Source organism: Aristolochia californica, unplaced genomic scaffold (assembly GCF_029961685.1).
Source record: "Aristolochia californica isolate CCGP_79_NKW_82.1479 unplaced genomic scaffold, dmAriCali1.0.hap1 SCAF_7, whole genome shotgun sequence".
Classification (NCBI taxonomy): Eukaryota; Viridiplantae; Streptophyta; class Magnoliopsida; order Piperales; family Aristolochiaceae; genus Aristolochia; species Aristolochia californica.
Genome location: NW_027182268.1, coordinates 6,392,933 through 6,404,411, shown reverse-complemented (window position 1 = coordinate 6,404,411; position 11,479 = coordinate 6,392,933). Strand labels below are relative to the sequence as shown.

At 37.7% G+C, this 11,479-nt stretch overlaps 1 protein-coding gene and 1 non-coding gene across 4 annotated transcripts; one reads left to right on the top strand and one right to left on the bottom strand.

Annotated features, from left to right (window-relative positions):
- Positions 1 to 2,811: 2,811 nt before the first annotated feature.
- Positions 2,812 to 2,892, bottom strand: TRNAL-AAG (transfer RNA leucine (anticodon AAG)). Its single transcript has one exon. It is a non-coding gene; the product is annotated as a tRNA-Leu (tRNA).
- A 1,399-nt stretch (positions 2,893 to 4,291) lies between these two features.
- LOC137937034 (uncharacterized) lies at positions 4,292 to 10,771 on the top strand. 3 transcript variants are annotated; one of them, XM_068782058.1, is made up of 5 exons: positions 4,292 to 4,576; positions 4,915 to 5,077; positions 5,716 to 6,770; positions 8,821 to 9,706; positions 10,211 to 10,771. In XM_068782058.1, the coding sequence occupies exons 3-5, from the start codon at positions 5,802 to 5,804 to the stop codon at positions 10,255 to 10,257; spliced, it is 1,902 nt and encodes a 633-aa protein (XP_068638159.1). In that variant the 5' UTR covers positions 4,292 to 4,576; positions 4,915 to 5,077; positions 5,716 to 5,801; the 3' UTR covers positions 10,258 to 10,771. The 3 variants fall into 3 exon arrangements, with proteins under 3 accessions (XP_068638159.1, XP_068638160.1, XP_068638158.1); XM_068782059.1 differs by lacking the exon at positions 4,915 to 5,077 and having other exon boundaries at positions 8,821 to 9,679; XM_068782057.1 differs by lacking the exon at positions 4,915 to 5,077.
- The last annotated feature ends 708 nt before the right edge of the window (positions 10,772 to 11,479 follow it).

The window sequence follows — 11,479 nt, the reverse complement described above, 5'->3', positions numbered from 1 at the left end:
ATTTCTAGACTAATTCCGTAAAGCGATGCACAGAACGTCGGGGTGCACAACTGGCGTTGTGCATAACACTCGATTTTTTCCTAAGAAACTTTTCTCTGGGTTGTGCGTCGGCCGGTGTCGCCATCAAAAGACGGAGGCCGACGTCTGACGGTGGAGCCCCGCGCTGCAACATATGTTGGGAAACGCTACAACGACGTCCGGCAGAGGACCACTAGTGGAAGTTGACAACCCCTCTTCTACGTGTGGTTAGAGGTTGAAGACGACCTATAGCCGGCACAGGAAGGAAGAAAAAAAAATCACATTGTCATCGATTTTCCATCATCAGAAGGGAACCGAACAGTGATCAGTGGGCCAGAGCCCATTGGGTGAACTGCATCGCCGAAGACAAAGAGTCCGGTCCGGCGCTGCAGCACCCAACGGAAATAATGTGCCAGCATAGGGTTGCGCTCGTTGGGCGCGCTGCAATGAATGGTCGTTTAGGGGTGGCATTGAGCCGAGCCGAGCCGAGTTTGATTTAAATATTTCGAACTTGACCTCGAGCCAAGCCCAAGCCTAAAATTGTTATCGAGCTCGAGCCCAATAATTTTAATTGAGTTCGAGCCGAGTCTGAACTTCAACATTCATTTAAAACTTTTCAAAAAATACATGTCTCCAATTCGAGCTCCAACATAAACTTTAAACTTTTCAAAAAATACATGTCTCCAATTCGAGCACCAACATAAATTTTAAACTTTTTAAAAAATACATGTCTCCAATTCAAGCACCGACATAAATTTTAAACTTTTCAAAAAATACATGTCTCCAATTCGAGCTCCAACATAAATTTTAAACTTTTCAAAAAATACATGTCAAATAAATTGTATATAAAATTATGCATACATTCTACATTAAATTGGGCATGACCTCTACTTAAATTTGGGCATAAGGGTAGCATCAAATCCAGCTTAGTATGAACCTTCCTGTGTTTGAGCTAAACTCGAGCTCGAGCCGACCCTAACCTCAAGCCTAAAATTGTAATCGAGTTCGAGTTTGAGTTTAACTTACATTTAATACTCTACATAAAATATATGTCAAATAAATTATATATAAAATTATGCATACATTTTTAAAAAAGAATGATAGAGGAGGTTCGGGATTGAATCTCGATAATGGATTAAAACGCACCAATATTAATTTTTTTTACCTCAAATGTTGTCTAGCTTATTTTGTAATTTTTTAATCTGGCCATAAATTTACTATGACCTCCTTAGTGCCCTGGTTGAATTTTTATATTTTACGAAAAAGTAGAATTGTTTTTCCTAGTATATATATTTCTAAAAAAACTTTTAAATAAAATCCTATTACTATTAGTGACTTACTAGAAAATTACAAGAAATATTTTAAAATTTTCGTAGGAAAATTGAATGGACCTCTTATTGCCTCTTCTAGGGAAATAAATAAAAATTAATAATCAATCTAATATATTACTATACTTATCGATAAATTTTTAATTAAATAAAATGTCAAACACAAAATTACTATGAAAATTGCTTCATGCTAAAAGTATTACAGCATCAACTGTCAAATACTTATTAAAAAAAATTATATACAATTTTCTAGACCATCTTGTCAGGAAAATCTTACTTAGAAAATTATATAATTTTTTTAATAAAAATTTCCAATTAGAAAAATATTTCTAAAAAACATGAGGCACTAATAGTCCCTAAAAATGTATTTCTACTAAAAATATTTTTTTTCAAAATTTCTTGAAAAAACCACTGATAGTCCTTAGAAACGTATTTCTACTAAAATATTTTTATAATTTCTTCAAGAGCCATGAAGAAGGGACAACCGAAGTTTAAGAAAGAATTTTTTTTTTCACAAGCGAAAGTCGCATGGTACCACGTGAGGACCTATCGTCGGGGATGGCGACTGCGACGAAAACAAAGGTGAAGGCAGACGAGGGGAGGAAGAAATCAAACCGAGCAACGGTAAAAGCGGTCGACGACAGAGGCGGCCACAACAGCGGATGGGAAGGGCTCGGTAGTGACGAGGGGAGGAAGAGTTTACTCCCTCACTCTCGCTCCTGCTCCCGACTCTTGAGCCCGTTAACGAGTCAGCTCGCGAGTTTTTGAACCGAACCATGGTTCAGTCGAGCTCAACTTGTTAACTCAACGAGCCTTATTTGAGATCTAGATAAATAATTGAACCAAACTTGAGCTACTCACGAACTGGCTTAATTTGCTTAAGATCCCGATAAATTGAATCGAACCGAGTCGAACTCAAGTTATTAGTGAACCCGCTCACTTCGGTGCAGCAACCATTGGCCGCACGGCAGCGTCGATGAATAAAAAGAAATTAAACTAAGGTTTCGTTTAATTTAAATAACGAACTTAGGACGGGATGATTGACTCGCCTGATGTAAATTTTAGTTTAGGATTTAATATTATGGTTTTCTACAAGCGTCGTCTAAACTGAGTTATAAGACAAGGGAAATGACGCCATTACGACGACCATCATGCACTGGATGATGGGTTTCTTTCAGCAGTTTTGTTCTTCTCTTTGAATGAATCTCTGAGATTCAGAGGCTGCTTTTGATTTGACGTCCTCGTTTATCGATCACCCTCGCTTTCCACTTTCTGCTCTGTGGATTAATATCGATGCTAACAGATCACATGTCTTTGGCAAATAGATGACTCAAAAAGGAGAGACGCCGTTCCAGGCCAATCTTAGCCTTGTCCACGGGGTGAATTACTGTTTCATCGAAAAGATATCGAGTGTATTGCTGTGATTAAAAAAACAATAAAAAGTTGAAAATGTAGCTTCTGTGAGTGTTGAGAGTGGGATTTGAACCCACGCCCTTTCGGACCAGAACCTTAATCTGGCGCCTTAGACCAACTCGGCCATCTCAACAGCACGTACTGCCTATCTTATAAATTCTTCTCCAATTTGGACTCGGAATTCCTAGAACCCAACTTGGGAGCAACTCGGTGCAATACTCAGAACGAGTCTTAACCCGGTATTGATCTATCTAATATCAAACTTAGGTTAATCTGACAAATTCCAACAACATAATATGGAGTAATTTACCTTCAGTTTATGAGCAATAATAAATACTCCCAATTTTAATGCATTTAGGATAGATGGTTGATAAGTTCACAATATACCAGTGAAATTTCCTAGAGAATGTCATTTACTTCATTCTATCGACAACAATGTTATCTTTAACTATTTGCCTATAAAAATGTTTCAGAGCCAAAATGATACCCCTTATATTAACCCCGATATATAAATCTTTGATGCACGAATTATCCCTCCCATCAACGACCTCCTGTCACACTCTTTTGCATACGGTTCATCCAATTCCCATAATCCTGACTACAAATGATAGTGTGCCGTTTTTCGTATTTTTCTTTCCAAAATTTAAACTTAAAAGTACGCTAAAATAAAAATCTTGTTCAACATAGAATAATAAATTACTCAAATTTAGTATTAAAAAAATAATAATCATTTTAATGAATATAAAATTTTAACAATTTAAATTATTTTTAAAATACTTAAGTAATAATTAAAATAATAATATAATTTCAAATCTATATAAACTATTTAAAAATTGAGATGCCCACTTGATGCTACAGTCTTTTTTTATCATTTAAAATCTAAAAATAAAATAATCATCTTAGAAATAATAATAAAAATATTATTTTATTTGCTTATATTAATGTGGTATTGTGTACCATCCTCTTCATGCATTATTGGCCAAGAGGGCAACCCTCGTTGTCTCATTGATCCTGAAAGTAAATGTCCAAAGAAGTACTAGAAAGTAGAAAGTAGACCCCACAAAATGTGGGCCATGGTTACGTTATTTTCTGCACTACCTTTAAAAGGTTACACTCAATCACTATTTGTCCATTCTCGGTAGCGAGTAAGTAGTAAACTACTTATTACTCGCTAAGACCAATGAACAGAATGACTAGCCCACGTGGGCTACGTAGGTAGGATCCGCGAGTATGATTGGCCTCCGCGAGTGTCAACGGAGGCGCACGCGCGCGTCGGCCCGTCGTTGGAACTAGGCTTTGTTGGTAGTATCGTACAGAACAGGATGGGTCCGTTGGCTGGCAGCAGTAACTGCGTTTACGAAGTGAAAACCCTATTATACCCTCCTACTTTTGCAGAAGACTTGGAAAAAGACAGCGTAGTTTTGGTATTTTATTAAATCGAAGAAACATGTGGGACCCATGAAAATAATAGCGATTAGTTTCCTTTTTGGTTGTAACGCGCATGAATCGAAACTCGACGACGACGAGGCAGCTCCGTTTTCGGTGACCCTGCGAATACGTGCTCTTACCTCCTCGGGACGGCGAGAGCGAGATCTCCACGGCCTGTCAGAATCCCACACAAGTCTGTGCTGCGATGCTCTGCTACGACTGTCTCTCCAGTCTCGCTCGCTCTCTCCCTCTTTTTTTCTGTCCATTTTAAAGGCAGTTGTGAGCGTTGTCACCATTTCGGCAGCTTTATTTCGTTGTCTCGCTTTTCTCCCGAGTCCAGGGGCGTCTTGGTTTCGGGTGCTTGCAATAGCTTTAGTTTCAACTTCGAGGTCTCACTCTCTCTGCTTCTCTTTCTTCCCTCCTCAAATTGGCTTCAGTGTACGATGAATGTTTTTAGCTTTATTTCGAAATGGGAAGCGGCAGAACATTACTTGTGTTGTTTTTTACGATCTTCTGATGGCCTGCTGTGTGTTTCTGAGGTTCGAGTCTTTTTGTGATTTAGGGTTTTATTTTTACACGACTTCATCGTTTGTTGGTACAACTATCCTGAATTGATGTTGGTTGGGAAGAAATTTTTGTTTTGAAGTTTTATGGCAATTGACTAGTAGCTACGATTCTGTGTTCTAAAAGCTTTTCAATGCAATCTTCTTCTGTATGCTGTTTTTAGTTGATCGCGGGGATCCTGATTTTTGGTGGGCGTTTAAATTGTGATGAAAACCGTGGATACAGAAGATAAAATTAGCTTTATTATGGTTGGAAAATGATGCTCTTTATGGTGGATGGTGGATCCAGCATGTTGGGTTTGTCTTCATCATCTTAGCCCTTAACAAGTGATTTCCTTTCTTCCTTCATGTAGTTTTTTCTTTTCTAGTCATGCTCTATTGTATTGCAGTTGTTAGATGCTATCTTGATACGTTTGTTTTATTAATTAGTTGAGTCATTTTATGTTTTTATTATTATTTTTCATCTGTTCTTTCATGTGTTCTAGTGGTGCTCATACTTGATGTGATTGTGCTCCTTGGCCTCCCTATGGTGTAGCCACGTACCTGAACTTTTTTCAATTCTTTTTTTTACTTTTACTCTCATTTTTGTAGAGAATGTTGACTTTTACTTACGGTTGAGGCAAACTATTTCTTTAATGAATAGTACTAGTCTGGTTAAAGACCCGGTGCCTTTTTCTCCTGCATCTTCTGCTGGGTTGGATGGCTAGATAAACAGTACTGATCTAGTAAAGGATCCGGTTCCAATCTGTTCAGCAACTTCAATAGGGTCAGTCGGATTGGTGTGTGGAGTCATAAACGGAAATATTAACTTTTCATTTGATTGATTTCTTTAATAGCTATATTATCTTTAGCTGCAACCTCTGATTGCCTACATTTTGGTGTGAAATTTTATGAGATTTATTTATTAACATAATATCTTTTGGGGGTTGATATTCTTGTTTCTAATCAATTATTTCTTGATGCAGCTTTTCTCTAAAATGTCCTCAAAATACTTGCAGAGCAATTGCCTATAGTGAAGTCTAATTAAGTCATTGTCACAAATTCTCTTTTCATGGATAAGATCACAGCAGATTGCCCCTACCCAGGCTGCTTCTTTTGTGTCATGAAGGAGGCAAACCCTAGCAAACGCCGAACAAGTATACTGAAGTTCTTTCGGGAGCTTCCTTCTCAAGATGATGATGGTCAGGTGCTTCCCATCAGTGGTCTGTGGAACACTGCAATGGCACATCCAAATGACCCTGAATTCATTGATTTGGGAATATTTGAATGCATGGCTGCTCTTATATGGAAGGGCCTAAAGAATAGACGTTGGCTATCTCATGACCAAAACATTTATATTCCATACTATGCTGCTCACATCATTGGGTCATACACCATGAATATGGAAGAATTTGCTGAAAGTTCTGTGCATGCAGGTGCAATTCCTCCATTGGTTGAGCTTCTGAGAGGCCGGCTAACCTGGGTGGAACAGAGAGTGGCAGTGCGGGCTTTAGGACACTTGGCTACTTATCCAAGTACTTTTCCGGCTGTAGCCAATCATGGTGAAATTCTTGAGCTTTCAATACAGCTTGCAATTAGTTCATTGGAAATTGTGTATTCTCATTTCTATCAGTATGTGGATAGAAGGCTTGGCTACCATTGTGACCTTCTAACACGTGGGATGGGTGGTGTTGAGATGGAGTCCAGGAAGGCTGAAGAGTGGGCCAGTCAGTTACAGTGTTGGTCGCTTCAGCTCATTAATTGCTTTGCTTTTAAGCCTGAGTTTCTTCCTATTATTTGCAAGCCAGACTTTTTAGTTAAACTGCCTGGCATGTGGGGTGGACTTGTCAACGAGAATTCGCCAGCAGGAATTGGTTTATTGCGAACAATTTGCCAACATAAGCTTGGTAGGGGGCCAGTTGCTAACTGTCCTAGTATTATTGAGTCCTTGTGTAACATTGCTCGTTCTTCCGATGATTGGCAATATATGGCTATTGACTGTCTTCTCTGGCTGCTTCAGGATCAGAATACCTGTCATAAAGTAAGATATTTACATCTCAATTTTCTAATATTTTTGAATTTGAGTACCTTATCTTAACTGTTCACCTAATGATGCTTCTATTGAAACTTCCAAAAAATTAAGTATTCCAAAGGAAGACTGCTGCAATGTGGAAGTTTACTATTGACCTCTGTAAGCCACACAATGAAAGAAGAATGAAAGAGAACTCTTGCAATCTTCCTTCGTTGGTGCTTATGAGGACTTGTTGTAGGCAGCTGTGAATCTAGAAAGCACAATCGGCATGAAATCATATATCTAGCAGAACTGTTCTAGGTTATAAACAAACAAATAATGACTATGAGAATGTTTTTGTTAAACTAAATTAATCAACAACAAAAAATAGAGAAAAAACTAGTGATAAAGTTTATTTCATGAATTGTGTAGTTGTAAATTTTGCTTGCAGACTTACAACTTAACATCTTTATGAAGTTATAGAAGTTATGACAAACAGAAATTAACAAAAAAAAATTGATTATGTTTAGCTGCTCTCTTGAGAAAAGAAGTATGCACACTACAACCCTCGTAGTTGTTTTTTAAACATCCAAAATATTGAAAATACCTTTGTGAAAGATCAAGTATTGTTATAAAGAATGATTTACATGTTTAGTTTTTACTTAGCCAAGTTACACATACTCTTATTTAAACATCTCTCTCATAGCTCAGTTACCAAAAAAAAGGTCTCTCTCATAACTCACTAGGAGTGTATATCAATTGGTTCATCTTAAATGTACTAGGAGAATGACTTGGCCTTCTCTATATAACAATACCGTGGACAAGATTACTGGCTAATACGGAGGGTTTTGATCTTAGAACTTTTATGAAAAATAGGAATAACTATGTATCTAGAAGTTTGGAATTATTATAAATTTGGGCAGCATACTGAATTGATTTTCAAATTAAGTTGTTTTGCCTTAAAAAGTTTAGACAAAGTTCTCCTGCATTAAAGTAACAAAGATAACCAACTATGACCGGAAGGCAATTTATGTCAAATATAGTACTAATTCCTGGAGTTGGTTTGCACACTTATGGGACAAATAAATATGTATAAACTGTGGTTGACCCCACAGACATCGTTCCCTGTTAAATAGATCATCTAGTACAGATTGATGCTGGGATCCATGACAGCTGTTTTCAGTTGTTAGGGAACCTGCCAATGCCTTGGACCAAACAACGGACGACAGCACAAGGTCATTTCTGTGTACATGAAATTGAGTTGAAGAATATACCTTTCAAATTTTACATGCCATTTATTGAAAGATGTAATGGTAAAGTAAAATAAGATGGAATAAAAAGCATACTATGTGGCATTACCTTTTAGGAGTAACCTAAATTGAACACATTTGGCACTAAAATATCCTTAGTGAAATAGATTACATTCAAAACAAAAACTACATACTAGAATTGGTGGCTCTGGGATATTTTTTCTTATCAGAATTAGTGTGTAGAAAAAGAAACTTCTGTGTTTTTGAACAAGTGATGTAGTATATCTTTTTGTTTATGTTGAGAAGCAGAAGCGATATATTTCCTTATGCTGAATATAATTCTATATCGTACATGATCCTGTCTGTGGCTGGCTAAAAATGGTTTCTGGTGACATTCGCTTGTTGTCTCCATGCCCTTCATGTGTTAGTAAGTGGTATAAATACTCAACAAAAGGTGTCCACCTGGAAGATAACTTAGCCTGTAGTTTATTGCTAAGCAGTGACCTGTAGTTTACTTTTTTTTAGGTGCTTTGTTCTTTTCCTTTGGTTTTGGTTTCATTTTCTTTGTGCTTGTGAGAAGCAGGTAATACATATATTTACTTCTCCTAGACTAAACGAGTGTGATGATTGTAGTGACAGTGTGTGTTTAGCACTTCTGAAAATGTTTATTCTCTAATTTTTGGGTAATAATGGGTGTTTTAAAAGATGCTAGGGGTTAGTTTATCCATTCTCATTACAGAGACAACTATAATAAATATCACCTTACAGAGACATGTACTGGTTTTTCATGTTTCTTGTAAATGACTGTTGACTTCATGTTTGGGTTTTAGGTGATAGACAAGGTAGTACCAGCCCTCATTGACTTGGCTGAAATTACAACTTTGGGTGATCATAAAAAGCTTGGTGACACCATTGTTAGTGTTCTGCAAGAATGTGGCCAATCACAAGGAAGTACTCGCAATCCTCTTAGCACTCGTACAAAAGAACTGATTGATGAACTACTTGGTTCTAAACAAAGATTGAAACGGGAGAAAAACATGCCAAAAGAGGATCTCCACATTAAACAAGCAGCTGCCCTTGTTGTCAAGCTTGAAGGCAACTCTTTATTCTCCTCTGGAAATATAGCTGGTGCAGCCTCAAAATATTCAGAAGCGTTGGCCTTATGTCCTCTAAGATCTAAAAAAGAGAGAGTAGTATTATACAGCAATAGGGCTCAATGTCATCTTCTGCTGCAACAACCACTAGCTGCTATTAGTGATGCTACATGTGCTTTGTGCATCCATAACCCTCTTAATCGTCATGCCAAAAGCTTATGGAGGCGGGCTCAGGCTTATGACATGCTAGGTTTGGCTAAAGAAAGCTTACTAGATGCAATTCTTTTTATAAATGAGTGTTCGCAATCAACCGATCCTGACCTTTCTTTGAGACAAAACAAGGTTCCAGATTATGCAGAGCGGTTGGTGAAAAAACAAATGAGGGCAGCCTGGCTATTTCGAGAAGCAGCAGTGAAACACGGTGGAGTCCACTGTGAGGGTCATAAAGGGGAGATCTATGGCCAGGAGGGTGATGATTCCGAATGGGAGACAGCCAGTGAAAGTGATATTGGAAATGATGGAGGACGTGAAATGGGTGACGATGATGAGGACGATGATGATGATTGTGAGTGGAAAAATGATGATGAGAGGAAAGGTAAGTGTGAGAAGTCCCTGATAAAAGGTATTGAGTTTGATATCTAATTTTTTTACCCGATATTTTTCTCCTGAAAAATTTATTTTGCTGCTTCAAGTTAATAAAACCAGCCACTGAGTGCCATTCCATTGAACAATTTCCTCTGCATGCTTGTGTAGCATCACTGAAATAACAAACGTAAAAAACTAGTTCACATTGTGCCTGCATTTTTGGTTATCTACTGCTCCATCATGCATGCATCTGTACATACGGTGTTGGATTGTTGCATAGTGTAGTTTCGAGTACGTAACTGTGATCCTTGTTGTTCATTTCCTTTTTAATTCCTGAGCTGTTTTTAATTTGAAATCAGTTGTATCTTGTATTTAGAATTTTCTCTCACTGTCCTCTGAAAATTTGATCCTACAAAGATTTTTCTCATTTTAGAGTTAATTTGAATTGACATACTCCATGCACAAACATAATTAATTTTTGAACTAAAATTTTGTTGTAACCACCTAATGGTCATCTCTATTCTCTAATGTTGTTCTACAGATATGAAGCATGGTTACAATGTTCAACTTGCAGAAGATGAAACGTGATTAAGTTGAATGGTCTGAGCTCTCTCTTTTGCTTCTTCACTGGATTTGATCATCTGAACCACCAGTGTGAAAAGTTAAACGGACAGATGCAGATTGGTGGGTCCTTGAGCTTCTTGATGCATAAAAGAGAAAAAGCCTTTTCCCTCTCAATCTATGGTGAACTTTCGGATAACTGGAGTCTGCTCTTGATGGTGGATTTGCCATTACAAAGGAATGCGGTTGTAGTTTCTTGTCTTCATTATTTATTTTCAGCTTGGAATCAGAGATGAAGAAAGCGGAGCCATGAAAGCTTGGAGAACGGGCTTGCTGCACTTTATGATCCAGAAGCATGTGTGTAATATATTCTTCTTGGAACTGGGTGTCTTCATGGGAAAACTTACTGAATGTATCTTTGTTCTTTCTGTGTATGGTCCTGTTTTTATTATTTTATTTTTCTCAATGCGGAAACGTACATACTTGTGGAACTTGTATTTATGAGCTTAATGAATGAAGTTTTTGGTATTTTATTTTCTCATCTTGAGCAGAAATTTCAGCCATCTGCATCTTGTATCACTGAAATTAGTCATCCAATGAGATGGAAACAAGATAATGCTTTTTCAGAAGCTCCCAACTGCAACTCAACCCAGAAAATCTAAACCTCAAGCAACTCATCTTTCATCCGAGTCACTTTCCTGACTTGATCCAACTCGGGCAAGGTCAAGTCATTGAACCTCCCCTAGTTTATGACTCCCTTGTGTTTATCCTCTTCCACTCAATCTTCCACTCAGCGAGTTGGCTGTGATTCATTAAACAAACTCAACTTGATTAGTTCTACAGAGTAATTGGCAACTCCACAAAGAGCACTACACTTCACATGAGCTGTCGCATGTGGTGAATGTGAATGTAGAGAACCCACTCAGCAGGTTTTCAATATAATTATTGCAAGCTTAAGATTCGTTCACCCTGATCCTTCCTTCATCTGGTCATATATTAAATGTCGTGGAGTGGCATCCTCCTCCTTCTCAGAATCTCCCAAAAGGATCAAATCCCTGATAAAATAAACCAGAGAAAAGTCTAATCTCAATGGAAAGATTTCATGAAAATTTTGATTGCCCACTTGAAAAAAGAGCAGGAATCCCCCTTCTGGACTCTCAAGGGCTGTTTAGTTTGAATATCCAGAGCAGTACCCATGATCCCATAACAAAAAACAAAGATATGGGTGTCGATTTCTTTCCTTTGATTA

Excerpts from the sequence above, each read along its gene's own strand:
- LOC137937034 (XM_068782057.1), top strand. The coding sequence starts at position 5,802 with ATGGATAAGATCACAGCAGATTGCCCCTACCCAGGCTGCTTCTTTTGT. Across the intron at positions 6,771-8,820 it reads ATCAGAATACCTGTCATAAA|GTGATAGACAAGGTAGTACC; the intron begins GTAAGATATTTA and ends TTTGGGTTTTAG. Across the intron at positions 9,707-10,210 it reads TGAGAAGTCCCTGATAAAAG|ATATGAAGCATGGTTACAAT; the intron begins GTATTGAGTTTG and ends GTTGTTCTACAG.